The sequence below is a fragment of the Tachypleus tridentatus genome, chromosome 10, assembly GCF_004210375.1.
Source record: "Tachypleus tridentatus isolate NWPU-2018 chromosome 10, ASM421037v1, whole genome shotgun sequence".
Classification (NCBI taxonomy): Eukaryota; Metazoa; Arthropoda; class Merostomata; order Xiphosura; family Limulidae; genus Tachypleus; species Tachypleus tridentatus.
Genome location: NC_134834.1, coordinates 5,292,398 through 5,317,763, shown reverse-complemented (window position 1 = coordinate 5,317,763; position 25,366 = coordinate 5,292,398). Strand labels below are relative to the sequence as shown.

The following is a 25,366-nucleotide window of genomic DNA, read 5'->3' as shown; positions in this document are numbered from 1 at the left end:
ACCCTAACTATGATGATAAACAATGGTTAACACTTCCATATTCTTTAACCAACTTACCCTAACTGTGATGATAAACAATGGTTAACACTTCCATATTCTTTAACCAAGTCACCCTAACTGTGATGATAAACAATGATTAACACTTCCATATTCTTTAATCAAGTCACTCTAACTGTGATGATAAACAATGGTTAACACTTCCATATTCTTTAACCAAGTCACCCTAACTATAATGATAAACAATGGTTAACACTTTCTTATTCTTCAACCAAGTCAGCCTATTTATAATGATAAACAATGGTTAACACTTGCTTATTCTTCAACCAAGTCACCCTAACTATAATGATAAACAATGGTTAACACTTCCTTATTCTTCAACCAAGTCACCCTAACTGTAATGATAAACAATGGTTAACACTTTCATATTCTTTAACCAACTTACCCTAACTGGGATGATAAACAATGGTTAACACTTCCATATTCTTTAACCAAGTCACTCTAACTGTGATGATAAACAATGGTTAACACTTCCATATTCTTTAACCAAGTCACCCTAACTGTGATGATAAACAATGGTTAACACTTCCATATTCTTTAACCAAGTCACCCTAACTATAATGATAAACAATGGTTAACACTTCCATATTCTTCAACCAAGTCAGCCTAACTATTATGATAAACAATGGTTAACACTTCCTTATTCTTCAACCAAGTCACCCTAACTATAATGATAAACAATGGTTAACACTTCCATATTCTTCAACCAAGTCACCCTAACTGTAATGATAAACAATGCTTAACACTTCCATATTCTTTAACCAACTTATCCTAACTGGGATGATAAACAATGGTTAACACTTCCATATTCTTTAACCAAGTCACTCTAACTGTGATGATAAACAATGGTTAACACTTCCATATTCTTTAACCAACTTACCCTAACTGTGATGATAAACAATGGTTAACACTTCCATATTCTTCAACCAAGTCACCCTAACTATAATGATAAACAATGGTTAACACTTCCATATTCTTCAACCAAGTCACCCTAACTATGATGATAAACAATGGTTAACACTTCCATATTCTTTAACCAAGTCACCCTAACTATAATGATAAACAATGGTTAACACTTCCATATTCTTTAAGTCACCCTAACTGTGATGATAAACAATGGTTAACACTTCATTCTTTAACCTAACTGTGATGATAAACAATGGTTAACACTTCCATATTCTTTAACCAACTTACCCTAACTGTGATGATAAACAATGGTTAACACTTCCATATTCTTTAACCAAGTCACCCTAACTGTGATGATAAACAATGGTTAACACTTCCATATTCTTTAACCAAGTCACCCTAACTGTGATGATAAACAATGGTTAACACTTCCATATTCTTTAACCAAGTCACCCTAACTGTGATGATAAACAATGGTTAACACTTCCATATTCTTTAACCAAGTCACCCTAACTGTGATGATAAACAATGGTTAACACTTCCATATTCTTTAACCAAGTCACCCTAACTGTGATGATAAACAATGGTTAACACTTCCATATTCTTTAACCAAGTCACCCTAACTGTGATGATAAACAATGGTTAACACTTCCATATTCTTTAACCAAGTCACCCTAACTGTGATGATAAACAATGGTTAACACTTCCATATTCTTCAACCAAGTCACCCTAACTATAATGATAAACAATGGTTAACACTTCCATATTCTTCAACCAAGTCACCCTAACTATAATGATAAACAATGGTTAACACTTCCTTATTCTTCAACCAAGTTGTCCTAACTATAATGATAAAGAATGGTTAACACTTCCTTATTCTTCAACCAAGTCACCCTAACTATAAGGATAAACAATGGTTTACACTTCCATATTCTTTAACCAAGTCACCCTACCTATAATGATAAACAATGCTTAACACTTCCATATTCTTCAACCAAGTCACCCTAACTATAATGATAAACAATGGTTAACACTTCCATATTCTTGAACCAAGTCACCCTAACTATAATGATAAACAATGGTTAACACTTCCATATTCTTTAACCAAGTCACCTTAACTGTGATGATAAACAATGATTAACACTTCCATTTTCTTTAACCAAGTCACTCTAACTGGGATAATAAACAAATGGTTAACACTTCCATATTATTTAACCAACTCACCCTAACTATGATGATAAACAATGGTTAACACTTCCATATTCTTTAACCAACTTACCCTAACTGTGATGATAAACAATGGTTAACACTTCCATATTCTTTAACCAAGTCACCCTAACTGTGATGATAAACAATGGTTAACACTTCCATATTCTTTAATCAAGTCACTCTAACTGTGATGATAAACAATGGTTAACACTTCCATATTCTTTAACCAAGTCACCCTAACTATAATGATAAACAATGGTTAACACTTTCTTATTCTTCAACCAAGTCAGCCTATTTATAATGATAAACAATGGTTAACACTTGCTTATTCTTCAACCAAGTCACCCTAACTATAATGATAAACAATGGTTAACACTTCCTTATTCTTCAACCAAGTCACCCTAACTGTAATGATAAACAATGGTTAACACTTTCATATTCTTTAACCAACTTACCCTAACTGGGATGATAAACAATGGTTAACACTTCCATATTCTTTAACCAAGTCACTCTAACTGTGATGATAAACAATGGTTAACACTTCCATATTCTTTAACCAAGTCACCCTAACTATGATGATAAACAATGGTTAACACTTCCATATTCTTTAAACAAGTCACCCTAACTATAATGATAAACAATGGTTAACACTTTCTTATTCTTCAACCAAGTCAGCCTATTTATTATGATAAACAATGGTTAACCTTATTCTTCAACCAAGTCACCTTAACTATAATGATAAACAACGGTTAACACTTCCTTATTCTTCAACCAAGTCACCCTAACTGTAATGATAAACAATGCTTAACACTTTCATATTCTTTAACCAACTTATCCTAACTGGGATGATAAACAATGGTTAACACTTCCATATTCTTTAACCAAGTCACTCTAACTGTGATGATAAACAATGGTTAACACTTCCATATTCTTTAACCAACTTACCCTAACTGTGATGATAAACAATGGTTAACACTTCCATATTGTTCAACCAAGTCACCCTAACTATAATGATAAACAATGCTTAACACTTCCATATTTTTCAACCAAGTCACCCTAACTATGATGATAAACAATGGTTAACACTTTCATATTCTTTAACCAACTTACCCTAACTGTGATGATAAACAATGGTTAACACTTCCATATTCTTTAACCAAGTCACCCTAACTGTGATGATAAACAATGGTTAACACTTCCATATTCTTTAACCAACTTACCCTAACTGTGATGATAAACAATGGTTAACACTTCCATATTCTTTAACCAACTTATCCTAACTTTGATGATAAACAATGGTTAACACTTCCATATTCTTTAACCAAGTCACCCTAACTGTGATGATAAACAATGGTTAACACTTCCATATTCTTTAACCAAGTCACCCTAACTGTGATGATAAACAATGGTTAACACTTCCATATTCTTTAACCAAGTCACTCTAACTGTGATGATAAACAATGGTTAACACTTCCATATTCTTTAACCAAGTCACCCTAACTGTGATGATAAACAATGGTTAACACTTCCATATTCTTTAACCAAGTCACCCTAACTGTGATGATAAACAATGGTTAACACTTCCATATTCTTCAACCAAGTCACCCTAACTATAATGATAAACAATGGTTAACACTTCCTTATTCTTCAACCAAGTCAGCCTATTTATAATGGTAAACAATGGTTAACACTTCCTTATTCTTCAACCAAGTCACCCTAACTATAATGATAAACAATGGTTAACACTTCCATATTCTTTAACCAACTTATCCTAACTTTGATGATAAACAATGGTTAACACTTCCATATTCTTTAACCAAGTCACCCTAACTGTGATGATAAACAATGGTTAACACTTTCATATTCTTTAACCAAGTCACCCTAACTGTGATGATAAACAATGGTTAACACTTCCATATTCTTTAACCAACTTACCCTAACTGTGATGATAAACAATGATTAACACTTCCATATTCTTTAACCAAGTCACTCTAACTGTGATGATAAACAATGGTTAACACTTCCATATTCTTTAACCAAGTCACCCTAACTGTGATGATAAACAATGGTTAACACTTCCATATTCTTTAACCAAGTCACCCTAACTGTGATGATAAACAATGGTTAACACTTCCATATTCTTCAACCAAGTCACCCTAACTATAATGATAAACAATGGTTAACACTTCCTTATTCTTCAACCAAGTCAGCCTATTTATAATGATAAACAATGGTTAACACTTCCTTATTCTTCAACCAAGTCACCCTAACTATAATGATAAACAATGGTTAACACTTCCATATTCTTTAACCAAGTCACCCTAACTGTGATGATAAACAATGATTAACACTTCCATATTCTTTAACCAAGTCACTCTAACTGCGATGATAAACAATGGTTAACACTTCCATATTCTTTAACCAAATTACCCTAACTGTGATGATAAACAATGGTTAACACTTCCATATTCTTTAACCAAGTCACCCTAACTGTGATGATAAACAATGGTTAACACTTCCATATTCTTTAACCAAGTCACCCTAACTGTGATGATAAACAATGGTTAACACTTCCATATTCTTTAACCAAGTCACCCTAACTGTGATGATAAACAATGGTTAACACTTCCATATTCTTCAACCAAGTCACCCTAACTATAATGATAAACAATGGTTAACACTTCCTTATTCTTCAACCAAGTCAGCCTATTTATAATGATAAACAATGGTTAACACTTCCTTATTCTTCAACCAAGTCACCCTAACTATAATGATAAACAATGGTTAACACTTCCATATTCTTTAACCAAGTCACCCTAACTGTGATGATAAACAATGATTAACACTTCCATATTCTTTAACCAAGTCACTCTAACTGTGATGATAAACAATGGTTAACACTTCCATATTCTTTAACCAAATTACCCTAACTGTGATGATAAACAATGGTTAACACTTCCATATTCTTTAACCAAGTCACCCTAACTGTGATGATAAACAATGGTTAACACTTCCATATTCTTTAACCAAGTCACCCTAACTGTGATGATAAACAATGGTTAACACTTCCATATTCTTCAACCAAGTCACCCTAACTATAATGATTAACAATGGTTAACACTTCCTTATTCTTCAACCAAGTCAGCCTATTTATAATGATAAACAATGGTTAACACTTCCTTATTCTTCAACCAAGTCACCCTAACTATAATGATAAACAATGGTTAACACTTCCTTATTCTTCAACCAAGTCACCCTAACTGTAATGATAAACAATGGTTAACACTTCCATATTCTTTAACCAAGTCACCCTAACTGTGATGATAAACAATGGTTAACACTTCCATATTCTTTAACCAACTTACCCTAACTGTGATGATAAACAATGGTTAACACTTCCATATTCTTTAACCAACTTACCCTAACTGTGATGATAAACAATGGTTAACACTTCCATATTCTTCAACCAAGTCACCCTAACTATAATGATAAACAATGCTTAACACTTCCATATTCTTCAACCAAGTCACCCTAACTATAATGATAAACAATGGTTAACACTTCCATATTCTTCAACCAAGTTGTCCTAACTATAATGATAAAGAATGATTAACTCTTCCTTATTCTTCAACCAAGTCACCGTAACTATAAGGATAAACAATGGTTTACACTTCCATATTCTTTAACCAAGTCACCCTACCTATAATGATAAACAATGCTTAACACTTCCATATTCTTCAACCAAGTCACCCTAACTATAATGATAAACAATGGTTAACACTTCCATATTCTTGAACCAAGTCACCCTAACTATAATGATAAACAATGGTTAACACTTCCATATTCTTTAACCAAGTCACCTTAACTGTGATGATAAACAATGATTAACACTTCCATTTTCTTTAACCAAGTCACTCTAACTGGGATAATAAACAAATGGTTAACACTTCCATATTATTTAACCAACTTACCCTAACTGTGATGATAAACAATGGTTAACACTTCCATATTCTTTAACCAACTTACCCTAACTGTGATGATAAACAATGGTTAACACTTCCATATTCTTTAACCAAGTCACCCTAACTGTGATGATAAACAATGATTAACACTTCCATATTCTTTAATCAAGTCACTCTAATTGTGATGATAAACAATGGTTAACACTTCTATATTCTTTAACCAAGTCACCCTAACTATAATGATAAACAATGGTTAACCCTTTCTTATTCTTCAACCAAGTCAGCCTATTTATAATGATAAACAATGGTTAACACTTGCTTATTCTTCAACCAAGTCACCCTAACTATAATGATAAACAATGGTTAACACTTCCTTATTCTTCAACCAAGTCACCCTAACTGTAATGATAAACAATGGTTAACACATTCATATTCTTTAACCAACTTACCCTTACTGGGATGATAAACAATTGTTAACACTTCCATATTCTTTAACCAAGTCACTCTAACTGTGATGATAAACAATGGTTAACACTTCCATATTCTTTAACCAACTTACCCTAACTGTGATGATAAACAATGGTTAACACTTCCATATTGTTCAACCAAGTCACCCTAACTATAATGATAAACAATGCTTAACACTTCCATATTTTTCAACCAAGTCACCCTAACTATAATGATAAACAATGGTTAACACTTCCATATTCTTCAACCAAGTCACCCTAACTATAATGATAAACAATGGTTAACACTTCCATATTCTTTAACCAACTTACCCTAACTGTGATGATAAACAATGGTTAACACTTCCATATTCTTTAACCAAGTCACTCTAACTGGGATGATAAACAATGGTTAACACTTCCATATTATTTAACCAACTTACCCTAACTGTGATGATAAACAATGGTTAACACTTCCATATTCTTTAACCAAATCACCCTAACTGTGATGATAAACAATGGTTAACACTTTCATATTCTTTAACCAAGTCACCCTAACTGTGATGATAAACAATGGTTAACACTTCGTTATTCTTCAACCAAATCACCCTAACTATAATGATAAACAATGGTTTACACTTCCATATTCTTTAACCAAGTCACCCTAACTGTGATGATAAACAATGGTTAATACTTCCATATTCTTTAACCAAGTCACTCTAACTGGGATGATAAACAATGGTTAACACTTCCATATTATTTAACCAACTTACCCTAACTGTGATGATAAACAATGGTTAACACTTCCATATTCTTTAACCAAATCACCCTAACTGTGATGATAAACAATGGTTAACACTTCCATATTCTTTAACCAAGTCACCCTAACTGTGATGATAAACAATGGTTAACACTTCGTTATTCTTCAACCAAATCACCCTAACTGTAATGATAAACAATGGTTAACACTTTCATATTCTTTAACCAACTTACCCTAACTGGGATGATAAACAATGGTTAACACTTCCATATTCTTTAACCAAGTCACTCTAACTGTGATGATAAACAATGGTTAACACTTCCATATTCTTTAACCAACTTACCCTAACTGTGTTGATAAACAATGGTTAACACTTCCATATTCTTTAACCAACTTACCCTAACTCTGATGATAAACAATGGTTAACACTTCCATATTGTTCAACCAAGTCACCCTAACTATAATGATAAACAATGGTTAACACTTCGTTATTCTTCAACCAAATCACCCTAACTGTAATGATAAACAATGGTTAACACTTTCATATTCTTTAACCAAGTCACTCTAACTGGGATGATAAAAATGGTTAACACTTCCATATTATTTAACCAACTTACCCTAACTGTGATGATAAACAATGGTTAACACTTCCATATTCTTTAACCAAATCACCCTAACTGTGATGATAAACAATGGTTAACACTTCCATATTCTTTAACCAAGTCACCCTAACTGTGATGATAAACAATGGTTAACACTTCGTTATTCTTCAACCAAATCACCCTAACTATAATGATAAACAATGGTTTACACTTCCATATTCTTTAACCAAGTCACCCTAACTGTGATGATAAACAATGGTTAATACTTCCATATTCTTTAACCAAGTCACTCTAACTGTGATGATAAACAATGGTTAACACTTCCATATTCTTTAACCAAGTCACCCTAACTATAATGATAAACAATGATTAACACTTCCATATTCTTCAACCAAGTCACCCTAACTATAATGATAAACAATGGTTAACACTTCCTTATTCTTCAACCAAGTCACCCTAACTGTAATGATAAACAATGGTTAACACTTTCATATTCTTTAACCAATTTACCCTAACTGGGATGATAAACAATGGTTAACACTTCCATATTCTTTAACCAAGTCACTCTAACTGTGATGATAAACAATGGTTAACACTTCCATATTCTTTAACCAACTTACCCTAACTGTGATGATAAACAATGGTTAACACTTCCATATTCTTTAAACAAGTCACCCTAACTATAATGATAAACAATGGTTAACACTTTCTTATTCTTCAACCAAGTCAGCCTATTTATTATGATAAACAATGGTTAACACTTGCTTATTCTTCAACCAAGTCACCCTAACTATAATGATAAACAATGGTTAACACTTCCTTATTCTTCAACCAAGTCACCCTAACTGTAATGATAAACAATGGTTAACACTTTCATATTCTTTAACCAACTTACCCTAACTGGGATGATAAACAATGGTTAACACTTCCATATTCTTTAACCAAGTCACTCTAACTGTGATGATAAACAATGGTTAACACTTCCATATTCTTTAACCAACTTACCCTAACTGTGATGATAAACAATGGTTAACACTTCCATATTGTTCAACCAAGTCACCCTAACTATAATGATAAACAATGCTTAACACTTCCATATTTTCAACCAAGTCACCCTAACTATAATGATAAACAATGGTTAACACTTCCATATTCTTCAACCAAGTCACCCTAACTATAATGATAAACAATGGTTAACACTTCCATATTCTTCAACCAAGTCACCCTAACTATAATGATAAACAATGGTTAACACTTCCATATTCTTTAACCAAGTCACTCTAACTGGGATGATAAACAATGGTTAACACTTCCATATTATTTAACCAACTTACCCTAACTGTGATGATAAACAATGGTTAACACTTCCATATTCTTTAACCAACTTACCCTAACTGTGATGATAAACAATGGTTAACACTTCCATATTCTTTAACCAAGTCACCCTAACTGTGATGATAAACAATGGTTAACACTTCGTTATTCTTCAACCAAATCACCCTAACTATAATGATAAACAATGGTTTACACTTCCATATTCTTCAACCAAGTCACCTTAACTATAATGATAAACAATGGTTAACACTTCCATATTCTTTAACCAAGTCACCCTAACTGTGATGATAAACAATGGTTAATACTTCCATATTCTTTAACCAAGTCACTCTAACTGTGATGATAAACAATGGTTAACACTTCCATATTCTTTAACCAAGTCACCCTAACTATAATGATAAACAATGATTAACACTTCCATATTCTTCAACCAAGTCACCCTAACTATAATGATAAACAATGGTTAACACTTCCTTATTCTTCAACCAAATCACCCTAACTATAATGATAAACAATGGTTTACACTTCCATATTCTTTAACCAAGTCACCCTAACTGTGATGATAAACAATGGTTAATACTTCCATATTCTTTAACCAAGTCACTCTAACTGGGATGATAAACAATGGTTAACACTTCCATATTATTTAACCAACTTACCCTAACTGTGATGATAAACAATGGTTAACACTTCCATATTCTTTAACCAAATCACCCTAACTGTGATGATAAACAATGGTTAACACTTCCATATTCTTTAACCAAGTCACCCTAACTGGGATGATAAACAATGGTTAACACTTCCATATTCTTTAACCAAGTCACTCTAACTGTGATGATAAACAATGGTTAACACTTCCATATTCTTTAACCAACTTACCCTAACTGTGATGATAAACAATGGTTAACACTTCCATATTGTTCAACCAAGTCACCCTAACTATAATGATAAACAATGCTTAACACTTCCATATTTTTCAACCAAGTCACCCTAACTATAATGATAAACAATGGTTAAAACTTCCATATTCTTCAACCAAGTCACCCTAACTATAATGATAAACAATGGTTAACACTTCCATATTCTTTAATAAACTTACCCTAACTGTGATGATAAACAATGGTTAACACTTCCATATTCTTTAACCAAGTCACTCTAATTGGGATGATAAAGAATGGTTAACACTTCCATATTATTTAACCAACTTACCCTAACTGTGATGATAAACAATGGTTAACACTTCCATATTCTTTAACCAAATCACCCTAACTGTGATGATAAACAATGGTTAACACTTTCATATTCTTTAACCAAGTCACCCTAACTGTGATGATAAACAATGGTTAACACTTCGTTATTCTTCAACCAAATCACCCTAACTATAATGATAAACAATGGTTTACACTTCCATATTCTTTAACCAAGTCACCCTAACTGTGATGATAAACAATGGTTAATACTTCCATATTCTTTAACCAAGTCACTCTAACTGTGATGATAAATAATGGTTAACACTTCCATATTCTTTAACCAACTTACCCTAACTGTGATGATAAACAATGGTTAACACTTCCATATTCTTTAACCAACTTACCCTAACTCTGATGATAAACAATGGTTAACACTTCCATATTGTTCAACCAAGTCACCCTAACTATAATGATAAACAATGCTTAACACTTCCATATTCTTCAACCAAGTCACCCTAACTATAATGATAAACAATGGTTAACACTTCCATATTCTTCAACCAAGTCACCCTAACTATAATGATAAACAATGGTTAACACTTCCATATTATTTAACCAACTTACCCTAACTGTGATGATAAACAATGGTTAACACTTCCATATTCTTTAACCAAATCACCCTAACTGTGATGATAAACAATGGTTAACACTTCCATATTCTTTAACCAAGTCACCCTAACTGTGATGATAAACAATGGTTAACACTTCGTTATTCTTCAACCAAATCACCCTATCTATAATGATAAACAATGGTTTACACTTCCATATTCTTTAACCAAGTCACCCTAACTGTGATGATAAACAATGGTTAATACTTCCATATTTTTTAACCAAGTCACTCTAACTGTGATGATAAACAATGGTTAACACTTCCATATTCTTTAACCAAGTCACCCTAACTATAATGATAAACAATGGTTAACACTTTCTTATTCTTCAACCAAGTCACCCTAACTGTAATGATAAACAATGGTTATCACTTCGCTGATCTTGACTAGCATGATAAGAATGATAAATATTATAACTACAATTTCCCATTGATAGTCGTTACCAGAAAAATCATTTATTATCTTAATCAATTCTTGTTTAAAGCAGCTTATTCTATATTCTTTAAAATATTGAAAATAATATAATGGAATAAGTTATAAAGAACTTTTATCTTTTATTAACTAATAGAACACGTTATTATCGTATTAACTCTGTAAAATATATTTGATTGAAACCTTACATCTGTTTGTTTTAATAAATTAGTTCAACACTATATACTTCCATTTGATACGTCTGTTTGTTTTAATAAATTAGTTCAACACTATATCTATATTTCCATTTGATACGTCTGTTTTCTTTAATAAATTAGTTCAACACTATATCTATATTTCCATTTGATACGTCTGTTTGTTTTGATAAATCAGTTCAACACTATATCTATATTTCCATTTGATACGTCTGTTTGTTTTGATAAATCAGTTCAACACTATATCTATATTTCCATTTGCTTTTCTATTTTTCGATCGATAAAATTTCCTTCTTTCTAAAGAAAAGTGTTTTAAAAACCTCTCGCTTTGATTACTAAGAGGGTACAAAATACCTCTCGTCTGAAGCCATTAAGTTGTCAATTATAGTTCATACAATCTGTTCAAATGAACATTTTTAATCTGTTTAAGGATCAATGCATCTAATAGCCTGGTTCTTGTTTAAGTAATTACTGAAAAAGACCATTTGGGGAAAAGTTTACTTCTTAATATAATACAACTTGAATGTTAAATTGTCAGATTGAATGTACAGAAGACAATTAGTTAAACATTCATATTGTGATTATAATAAACAAGCAATTACATAGTAACGAGAAAATGTATGCTAAACAACCAGTCACACAGTCACGCTCGATACATAGCAAATAACCAATTAAGCAGTTATGTTAAATTATATTAAACAAATGAATAAACAGTTATGTTAGCTTTATATTTAACAAGCGGATAAACATTCACCTTCACTGTATACTAAACAAGGGGTTACACAGTCACGTGCAGTATATACTAAACAACCACTTTGTGTTTATATTAAACAAGCAGTTAAACAGACACGTTGAGTGTATATTAAACAACTGGTTGATATAACCTCTAACAAAATATATATGTTTGTCTTTGACATAAAACTTTCGGGTATCTCTATTTTGGTTTGAAAGTTAAGTATGCGTTATCGTGTTTATAATTATTTTAGCTTAGTGAATAGTCTATTATAATTTACTTAAAATTTCCCTGGTTTTCAGTACTTACAATCGGTGTTGTAATGTAAATTTTATATTGTATATTTTTCGCTTGGGTCTATTCACCTACGTATTATACTTTATACAGTGTCCCAAGATCTTATCCGTTTGTGAGCAATCTTCTCCAAAAATAATTTTACATTATCCTAGCCGGAAGTAGAGTAGAAACTCACATTTTACTGAACAACACAAATGTTACTTTTGTCTAATTCTCTAGTTATTTCATTTCTTGATAACATTAATGACAAGGCAGTTACGATAATAATATAAATTCAAAAGTTCAGTACCTTCTCTGGTCATGATGTGAAGTTATCATTCTGGCAGATTTAAGTATCATCAGATTCGATGTGCTAGTGTTACTTAGCCTCATATGTGTTGTCTGTAGGGCTGGACAACAAAGTATATATCTTGGCGGTATGCCACATTCTACAAACTTTTAAATAAAAAAACCCAGCTAAAATGGGATATAAATGTACCGTATAAGAACAACATTTCGCCAGTGTTAACACGACATTATCAGGTATTGAACTCAATTGTACACGACACTTAAATACACCCCAATTGGTGACGTCAACCATATAACCTTGTTCTATGTTAAGTATATAACTACTATTTGTGATTTAGCAAGTGAAGGTTAATATTTTTTAATAAAATTCTTTCTTTTATTTTACATATACTAATATTAGGTTCTAGACATATAATTTTGACAATTTAATTTTTTTATCTTTACAATGTTGGTAGATGTGTGACAGAGCAAGTCCATATTCTACTATTGTAATACTTAACTTTCAGCCAGTCTCCCCTATATATAGATTATTACAGTCTGTACACACTACACTGTAAACAACTTCTTTCTCAGTAGTAGTCGGTTTAATTATATTTTAAAGGTTATATTCATCTTTTGTTTTTCCTGGTAAAAATTTTCCTACAACTGGAAGCTTATACATCACTTCTATTTCTTTCTAAGGCTTTTATTATTGTACTTGATAGAACAGATACATAGGGAATTACACGATAAACCTAGTTATCTGTATGATATTATTCTTGATAGAACAGATACATAAGGAATTACACGATAAACCTAGTTATCTGTATGATATTGTACTTGATAGAACAGATACGTAGGGAATTACACGATAAACTTAGTTATCTGTATGATATTGTACTTGATAGAACAGATACATAGGGAATTACACGATAAACCTAGTTATCTGTATGATATTGTACTTGATAGAACAGATACATAAGGAATTACACGATAAACCTAGTTATCTGTATGATATTGTACTTGATAGAACAGATACGTAAGGAATTACACAATGAACCTAGTTATCTGTATGATATTGTACTTGATAGAACAGATACGTAGGGAATTACACGATAAACCTAGTTATCTGTATGATATTGTACTTGATCGAACAAATACGTAGGGAATTACACGATAAATCTAGTTATCTGTATGATATTGTACTTGATAGAACAGATACATAAGGAATTACACGATAAACCTAGTTATCTGTATGATATTGTACTTGATAGAACAGATACGTAAGGAATTACACAATGAACCTAGTTATCTGTATGATATTGTACTTGATAGAACAGATACGTAGGGAATTACACGATAAATCTAGTTATCTGTATGATATTGTACTTGATAGAACAGATACATAAGGAATTACACGATAAACCTAGTTATCTGTATGATATTGTACTTGATAGAACAGATACGTAAGGAATTACACAATGAACCTAGTTATCTGTATGATATTGTACTTGATAGAACAGATACGTAGGGAATTACACGATAAACCTAGTTATCTGTATGATATTGTACTTGATAGAACAAATACGTAGGGAATTACACGATAAATCTAGTTATCTGTATGATATTGTACTTGATAGAACAGATTCATAAGGAATTACACGATAACCCTAGTTATCTGTATGATATTGTACTTGATAGAACAGATACATAAGGAATTACACGATAAACCTAGTTATCTGTATGATATTGTACTTGATAGAACAGATACGTAAGGAATTACACGATAAACCTAGTTATCTGTATGATATTGTACTTGATAGAACAGATACGTAAGGAATTACACAATGAACCTAGTTATCTGTATGATATTGTACTTGATAGAACAGATTCATAAGGAATTACACGATAACCCTAGTTATCTGTATGATATTGTACTTGATCGAACAAATACGTAGGGAATTACACGATAAACCTAGTTATCTGTATGATATTGTACTTGATAGAACAGATACATAAGGAATTACACGATAAACCTAGTTATCTGTATGATATTGTACTTGATAGAACAGATACGTAAGGAATTACACAATGAACCTAGTTATCTGTATGATATTGTACTTGATAGAACAGATACGTAGGGAATTACACGATAAACTTAGTTATCTGTATGATATTGTACTTGATAGAACAGATACATATGGAATTACACGATAAACCTAGTTATCTGTATGATATTGTACTTGATAGAACAAATACGTAGGGAATTACACGATAAATCTAGTTATCTGTATGATATTGTACTTGATAGAACAGATACATAAGGAATTACACGATAAACCTAGTTATCTGTATGATATTGTACTTGATAGAACAGGTACATAAGGAATTACACGATAAACCTAGTTATCTGTATGATATTGTACTTGATAGAACAAATACGTAGGGAATTACACGATAAACCTAGTTATCTGTATGATATTGTACTTGATAGAACAGATACGTAGGGAATTACACGATAAACTTAGTTATCTGTATGATATTGTACTTGATAGAACAGATTCATATGGAATTACACGATAAACCTAGTTATCTGTATGATATTGTACTTGATAGAACAAATACGTAGGGAATTACACGATAAATCTAGTTATCTGTATGATATTGTACTTGATAGAACAGATACATAAGGAATTACACGATAAACCTAGTTATCTGTATGATATTGTACTTGATAGAACAGATACATAGGGAATTACACGATAAACCTAGTTATCTGTATGATATTGTACTTGATAGAACAGATACATAGGGAATTACACGATAAACCTAGTTATCTGTATGATATTGTACTTGATAGAACAGATACATAAGGAATTACACGATAAACCTAGTTATCTGTATGATATTGTACTTGATAGAACAGATACATATGGAATTACACGATAAACCTAGTTATCTGTATGATATTGTACTTGATAGAACAAATACGTAGGGAATTACACGATAAATCTAGTTATCTGTATGATATTGTACTTGATAGAACAGATACATAAGGAATTACACGATAAACCTAGTTATCTGTATGATATTGTACTTGATAGAACAGATACATAAGGAATTACACGATAAACCTAGTTATCTGTATGATATTGTACTTGATAGAACAAATACGTAGGGAATTACACGATAAACCTAGTTATCTGTATGATATTGTACTTGATAGAACAGATACATAAGGAATTACACGATAAACCTAGTTATCTGTATGATATTGTACTTGATAGAACAGATTCATAAGGAATTACACGATAAACCTAGTTATCTATATGATATTGTACTTGATAGAAAAGATACATGAGGAATTACACGATAAACCTAGTTATATGTATGATATTGTACTTGATAGAACAGATACATAAGGAATTACACCATAAACCTAGATATCTGTATAATATTGTACTTGATAGAACAGATACGTAAGGAATTACACGATAAACCTGGTTATCTGTATGATATTGTAACGTTTATAGTTATGTAAATTCTACGTCATCGGAAAAGTGTTGAATGAAGTATATTTTGAGTCGTCTTTATTAACATTATTTTGTGAGGCAAACCATTCTGTGATTTACAGTTTATTATATAAGCAACGTCTCATCTAGCTATGAAAACTACAGGTGTTGTTGTTTTTTTCATGGTATCAAAATTACATTAACCATGAACAAAGTAAAGATATTCTTGTGTTGTTATAAGACAAAACTCTAGTCTTGATATAATGGGAATTAGAGATGTTGGTGACACCCTTGTGGTAGAAAATGGTATTAACTGGAAATAACAATATTGTACTTCTGTTGTAATAACACCAACTACGATATTACAGAAATTATGGGAATTGGGGTATCTCGATAGAAAAGACAAATATATATATATATATCAATGAAAAACAATATTAAATATGAACAAAAGTACAATAATTTCTGTGACTATTTTTATAGCTATGAAGCTTGTTGTTATTTAACTTTATTTTCACTGTATTGATCTCTGACAATATGTATTGATTGTGTAACATGCTACTTATTACATCGCATTCTCTCTGTAAAAATAAGAAGAAACACTTCATATGTATAAGATATTTCAAACTTCGCATTTAAGCTTTGGCAACGAAACTGTTTGTTAATGACATACAAGGTAACGAAAGCGTTCTGGATGTTTTTCTTTTGTTGTACCGAGTTATTGTTTGTCTCAGTTAACACTCCTCTGACAAACATTCAGACACGAATCTGGTACCTTATGGGATAACGAGAGTGTCCTGGTTGTTCTCTTGGTATAGGGAGTTATTGTTTGTCTCAGCTAACACTCCTCTGACAAACATTCAGACACGAATCTGGTACCTTATGGAATTACGAGAGTGTCCTGGTTGTTCTCTTGGTATAGGATGTTATTGTTTGTCTGAGTTAACACTCCTCTGACAAACATTCAGACACGAATCTGGTACCTTATGGGATAACGAGAGTGTCCTGGTTTGTTCTCTCGGTATAGGGAGTTATTGTTTGTCTCAGCTAACACTCCTCTGACAAACATTCAGACACGAATCTGGTACCTTATGGGATAACGAGAGTGTTGTGGTTGTTCTCTTGGTAGAGGGAGTTATTGTTTGTCTCAGTTAACACCCCTCTGACAAACATTCAGACACGAATCTGGTACCTTATGGGATAACGAGAGTGTCCTGGTTGTTCTCTTGGTATAGGGAGTTATTGTTTGTCTCAGTTAACACTCCCCTGACAAACATTCAGACACGAATCTGGTACATTATGGGATAACGAGAGTGTCCTGGTTGTTCTCTTGGTATAGGGAGTTATTGTTTGTCTCAGTTAACACTCCTCTGACAAACATTCAGACACGAATCTGGTACCTTATGGGATAACGACAGTGTTCTGGTTGTTCTCTTAGTATAGAAAGTTATTGTTTGTCTCAGTTTACAGATAAGGAATCATCATGGAACAATTAAATTGTAAATTATAGTACAACGATGAAAATAAAGAAATCGCTTTTCTACACAAAAATGAACACTGCGTTTCAAAAGCATGAAGTCCGGTACGTTGAACGAATAAATTAGTTTTTTGTGAAAAGATTAAATTGGCTAAACCAGGATATAGAGATGAGATTTTTGAACAAACCTAAGCTAATCAAAATAATACCTACTCTATGGCTTTGGAAAGACTCAAGTAAAACCCTCCTTGTGGAATCTTGTCTTGAATTAGGCCTAACACGTACATGATGCTCAAAATCTATTGTTAAAATGATTCTATATTAAACTTTTACCGTTTGTTCAGACCAGCTCAGGTATTGCAGTGAGCACTTCAATGCAGTGAGACTCATACCGTTTGTTCAGACCAGTTCATGTATTGCAGTGAGCACTTCAATGCAGTGAGACTCATACCGTTTGTTCAGACCAGCTCAGGTATTGCAGTGAGTAATTCAATGCAGTTGAGACTCATACCGTTTGTTCAGACCAGCTCAGGTATTGCAGTGAGTAATTCAATACAGTTGAGACTCATACCGTTTGTTCAGACCAGCTCAGGTATTGCAGTGAGCACTTCAATGCAGTGAGACTCATACCGTTTGTTCAGACCAGCTCAGGTATTGCAGTGAGTAATTCAATGCAGTTGAGACTCATACCGTTTGTTCAGACCAGCTCAGGTATTGCAGTGAGTACTTCAGTACAATTGAGACTCATACCGTTTGTTCAGACCAGCTCAGGTATTGTAGTGAGAACTTCAATACAGTTGAGACTCATACCCTTTGTTCAGACCAGCTCAGGTATTGCAGTGAGTACTTCAATACAGTTGAGACTCATACCGTTTGTTCAGACCAGCTCAGGTATTGTAGTGAGAACTTCAATACAGTTGAGACTCATACCCTTTGTTCAGACCAGCTCAGGTATTGTAGTGAGTATTTCAGTACAATTGAGACTAATACCGTTTGTTCAGACCAGCTCAGGTATTGTTGTGAGAACTTCAATACAGTTGAGACTCATACCGTTTGTTCAGACCAGCTCAGGTATTGCAGTGAGTAATTCAATACAGTTGAGACTCATACCGTTTGTTCAGACCAGCTCAGGTATTGGAGTGAGAACTTCAGTACAGTTGAGACTCATACCCTTTGTTCAGACCAGCTCAGGTTTGTTCTTCAAATCAGTTTTTTCACGGTGTTCTTATTCCAATTTTTTTTTTCTTTTTCATCAACACAAAACTAGGGATAAGGTGAACCTGAAGAAGCAGGAAACGATTTATAAAGGAAACACACAATATCAAATAAAGTTAATGGCTGATGTATCAAACGATTCATAAAGGAAACACACAATATCAAATAAAGTTAATGGCTGATGTATCAAACGATTCATAAAGGAAACACACAATATCAAATAAAGTTAATGGCTGATGTATCAAACGATTCATAAGGGAAACACACAATATCAAATAAAGTTAATGGTTGATCTATCAAACGATTTATAAAGGAAACACACAATATCAAATAAAGGTTTATATCAAACTTTAATTCTTGCAGGAAGCACCTTCAGATACATAATGATTATACGGTAGGGTTAAATACATGGATGTGGAGGTGAAGTAAGATTTGTATATTGGTATATTTTAATTAAATCTAAAACATCGTATATTTCGTATACAAGTTGCGTACCCACTCTTCCCATAGTCACCTTCAAATACACTATACGGTTTTCTCTCAGTTGTCAAAGCTTTTCTATACATAGCATGTTTTACCTGAACTACTAAATAATGGGTTTACATACTACATCTTTAAGTACTAAATGGGTTTACATACTACATCTTTAAATACTAAATGGGTTTACATACTACATCTTTAAATACTAAATGGGTTTACATACTACATCTTTAAGTACTAAATGGGTTTACATACTACATCTTTAAGTACTAAATGGGTTTACATATTACATCTTTAAGTACTAAATGGGTTTACATACTACATCTTTAAGTACTAAATGGGTTTACATACTACATCTTTAAGTACTAAATGGGTTTACATATTACATCTTTAAGTACTAAATGGGTTTACATACTACATCTTTAAGTACTAAATGGGTTTACATACTACATCTTTAAATACTAAATGGGTTTACATACTACATCTTTAAGTACTAAATGGGTTTACATACTACATCTTTAAGTACTAAATGGGTTTATATACTACATTCTAAACTACTAGATATTTGGTTTATATACTACATTCTGAACTACTAGATATTTGGTTTATATACTACATTCTAAACTACTAGATATTTAGTTTATATACTACATTCTGAACTACTAGATATTTAGTTTATATACTACATTCTGAACTACTAGATATTTAGTTTATATACTACATTCTAAACTACTAGATATTTAGTTTATATACTACATTATTAACTACTAGATATTTGGTTTATATACTACATTCTGAACTACTAGACATTTAGTTTATATACTACATTCTAAACTACTATATATTTAGTTTATATACTACATTCTGAACTACTAGATATTTAGTTTATATACTACATTATAAACTACTAGATATTTGGTTTATATACTACATTCTGAACTACTAAATATTTGGTTTATATACTACATTCTGAACTCTTAGATATTTAGTTTATATACTACATTCTAAACTACTAGATATTTGGTTTATATACTACATTCTGAACTACTAAATATTTGGTTTATATACTACATTCTGAACTCCTAGATATTTGGTTTATATACTACATTCTAAACTACTAGACATTTAGTTTATATACTACATTCTAAACTACTAGATATTTAGTTTATATACTACATTATTAACTACTAGATATTTGGTTTATATACTACATTATTAACTACTAGATATTTAGTTTATATACTACATTCTGAACTACTAGATATTTAGTTTATATACTACATTCTGAACTACTAGATATTTAGTTTATATACTACATTCTAAACTACTAGATATTTGGTTTATATACTACATTCTGAACTACTAAATATTTGGTTTATATACTACATTATTAACTACTAGATATTTGGTTTATATACTACATTCTAAACTACTAGACATTTAGTTTATATACTACATTCTAAACTACTAGATATTTAGTTTATATACTACATTATTAACTACTAGATATTTGGTTTATATACTACATTATTAACTACTAAATATTTGGTTTATATACTACATTATTAACTACTAGATATTTAGTTTATATACTACATTCTGAACTACTAGATATTTAGTTTATATACTACATTCTGAACTACTAGATATTTAGTTTATATACTACATTCTAAACTACTAGATATTTAGTTTATATACTACATTCTGAACTACTAGATATTTAGTTTATATACTACATTCTGAACTACTAGATATTTAGTTTATATACTACATTCTAAACTACTAGATATTTAGTTTATATACTACATTATTAACTACTAGATATTTGGTTTATATACTACATTCTGAACTACTAGATATTTAGTTTATATACTACATTCTAAACTACTAGATATTTAGTTTATGCACTACATTATTAACTACTAGATATTTGGTTTATATACTACATTATTAACTACTAGATATTTGGTTTATATACTACATTCTGAACTACTAGATATTTAGTTTATATACTACATTATAAACTACTAGATATTTGGTTTATATACTACATTCTGAACTACTAAATATTTGGTTTATATACTACATTCTGAACTCCTAGATATTTGGTTTATATACTACATTCTAAACTACTAGATATTTATTTATAAACTACATCCTGAACCACTAAATATGCGGTTTTCCAATATAACATATCTTGGACGACTAAATATTTGATTTATAAACTATATTCTGAACTACTGAATATTGGGTTTATGTAATACATCTTGATGTAGAATATATTTCATTGATAAACTACTTCCTGAATCAATAAATACTTGGTTTGTATAATATATCTGGAACTACTAAATATTTGCTTTGTATACAACATACTAACTTCTAAATATTGACTTTACATACTACATCCTGAACAACTAAGCGGGTTTATATACTAAATCCTGAACTACTAAGTATTGAGTTTATATACTACATTTCGAACTACTAAATATTGGTTTTATTAACTACATCATGAACTACTAGATATCTAGCTTATATACTACATCCTGAACAAATAAATATTGGGTTTACATACCACATCGTGAACTACTAAATATTGAGTTTATAAACTACATCCTGAACAACTGAATCTGTTTATATACTACAACCTGACCTTTAAATATCGGGTTTATATACAACATTCTGCACTTCTAAATATTGGGTTTATATACAACATTCTGCACTTCTAAATATTGGTTTTATATACAACATTCTCCACTTCTAAATATTGGGTTTATATACTACATCTTGACTTTTAAATATCGGGTTTATATACTACATTCTGCACTTCTAAATATTGAGTTTATATGCTATATCCTGAACTACTTAATATTGCGTTTATATACTACATCCTGACCTTTAAATATCGGGTTTATATACTACATCCTGACCTTTAAATATCGGGTTTATATACCACATTCTGCACTTCTAAATTTTGGGTTTATATACAACATTCTGCACTTCTAAATATTGAGTTTATATACTATATCCTGAACTACTTAATATTTGGTTTATATACTACATCCTGACCTTTAAATATCGGGTTTATATACAACATTCTGCACTTCTATATATTGGGTTTATATACTACATTCTGCATTTCTAAATATTGGGTTTATATACAACATTATGCACTTCTAAATATTGAGTTTATATACTATATCCTGAACTACTTAATATTTGGTTTATATACTACATCCTGACCTTTAAATATCGGGTTTATATACAACATTCTGCACTTCTAAATATTGGGTTTATATACAACATTCTGCACTTCTAAATATTGAGTTTAGATACTATATCCTGAACTACTTAATATTTGGTTTATATACTACATCCTGACCTTTAAATATCGGGTTTATATACAACATTCTGCACTTCTAAATATTGGGTTTATATACAACATTCTGCACTTTTAAATATTGAGTTTAGATACTATATCCTGAACTACTTAATATTTGGTTTATATACTACATCCTGACCTTTAAATATCGGGTTTATATACTACATTCTGCACTTTTAAATATTGAGTTTATATACTACATTCTGCACTTTTAAATATTGAGTTTATATACTATATGCTGAACTACTTAATATTTGGTTTATATACTACATTCTGCACTTCTAAATATTGAGTTTATATACTATATCCTGAACTACTTAATATTGGGTTTATATACTACACTCTGAACTACTAGATATTTGGTTTATATACAACATTCTTAACCACTAAACATTGGGTTTATATACTACATCCTCAACAACTATATATTTTACTATATACCCATGTGCTGATTATAGTAAAGAATAATATATAGCCATGTTTTGAGTACAATAAACAATAGTATATACCCATGTGCTGATTGTAATGAATAATAATATATATACATATGCTGATTATGATAAACGATAATGTATATCCATGTGCCGAATATAATAAATAATTATACTCATGTGCTCATTATAATAAACGATAATATATTTGTATGTGCTGATTACAATAAACAATAATGTATAACGTGATTTTTAGTGGATTCACATATTAGTGACAATATGTAAAGGAACATAAATTAATTGAACTTTTTAAACACTTTAAAACCACTTTCGTCAATGGAGTTTTAGTAAATATTTTGTCTTTCTTACTTCATAATTTGTCAGTTGTAACAAAGATAGAGATCACAACTACAATTTGTCATAAACTTGTCAAGTAAACATTCTTAATTTCAAATAACATGTTGTTTAAACTCGATAATTTTTAAAGAAAAGGTTTATCTGAAGTTAGGCTTAAAGAAAATCAGGTGGTTAACTGTGCTCTAACCATGAAACCAGAATTACAGTGGAAAGAAACGCATGAAAATAAAATTAGGACAAACAGAACAAAATGTACTTTTGTTGGAAGAAATAATTAACCATAAAACTGCAAACTTAAAACCTTTGAAAGAAGCACAGTTATAGACAAAAAAAATACAAAATAACACTATTTTTATTATAAAATATGGATTTTCTTTTTGATAGACTACTTTATCGGACATGATGCCAAAAAATCTAATATTTCTTTCAATAATGCCCAGTATGTCATAATAAGATAAAGTATCAGAAACCATAAAGTACATAATTTATAATCAGCTTAGACTATGTCTGTCGGCAATATCTATACTTCTGAGTTCTGGGAATGATTTGATAGAATATGTAATAATAGCTTTAGACATAAAAAATATTGTTCGAACAGTATCTAAAATATATTTTTAGACGAACTAATAAAGTATTTGGTTTATCCTTTAATATCTTTATTTCTTAGGTTAACAATGATAAATATCTGCTTTATCCAATGTCATCAGATTGCAAATATGACAATATTTACTATCTAGTACTGCTCTTGTTTGTTAGGCTAACCCTGACAGTGTCTTGATTTATCATGAATTATCTTGATTATTAACAGCCTCTTTGTTTTTCAAGTTAATAGAAACATGACTTATTCCTGTTATATTTCTTTATTAGGTTAACTATGATTTATTTTAAGTTAACTTTGTTTTGTTGGCTAACATCAATATCTAACTACTGATATCTTTATTACAAAGTTTAACTGTGAAAACTATTTGATTTAGTGTATATTTTAATTGTTTGTCAAGTTAGTGCTAAAGATTTCCTGACCTAATTTGACTTATAAATTTTTATTATCCATTACATTACTTATTGGCCTAATGTGTATTGTATTTTACCCATCTATTAACATAACTTGTTGATCTAATCAGTTTTGTACATTTTTCCTGCAGACTGACAGTGACATCCAGTTGTCCCATGGACCTTCAGTATTTTCCAATGGATCGACAGTTGTGTACGGTTGAAATAGAAAGCTGTAAGAGTACTTTAAATTTTTTATGTTTATATCACACAATATGAATCTAGAATAATTTTTTCCTCTAGTATCTACAAATACAATTTTCTCAGTCTTCGCTAATCAGCTATGATGATATTGATACTAACGAAATATTTATATGGTTCTTTGCTCTAATATCTTTTCTTCAGCGTCATCTTTTAATTTTCTTCTTCTGTTTCTTTAAACCTATATGATGTTATAAAGGTATGTG

The 25,366-nt window shown here is 30.9% G+C and overlaps 1 protein-coding gene across 2 annotated transcripts in view; it reads left to right on the top strand.

Moving 5' to 3' along the window:
• LOC143228679 (gamma-aminobutyric acid receptor subunit beta-like) overlaps positions 1-25,366 on the top strand; it is a 77,058-nt gene that overhangs the window by 27,344 nt on the left and 24,348 nt on the right. For both annotated transcript variants that reach the window (XM_076459939.1, XM_076459940.1), the window contains one exon: positions 25,052-25,134. In XM_076459939.1, the coding sequence (XP_076316054.1) occupies positions 25,052-25,134 (83 nt within the window). The remainder of the gene's footprint in view (positions 1-25,051; positions 25,135-25,366) is intronic.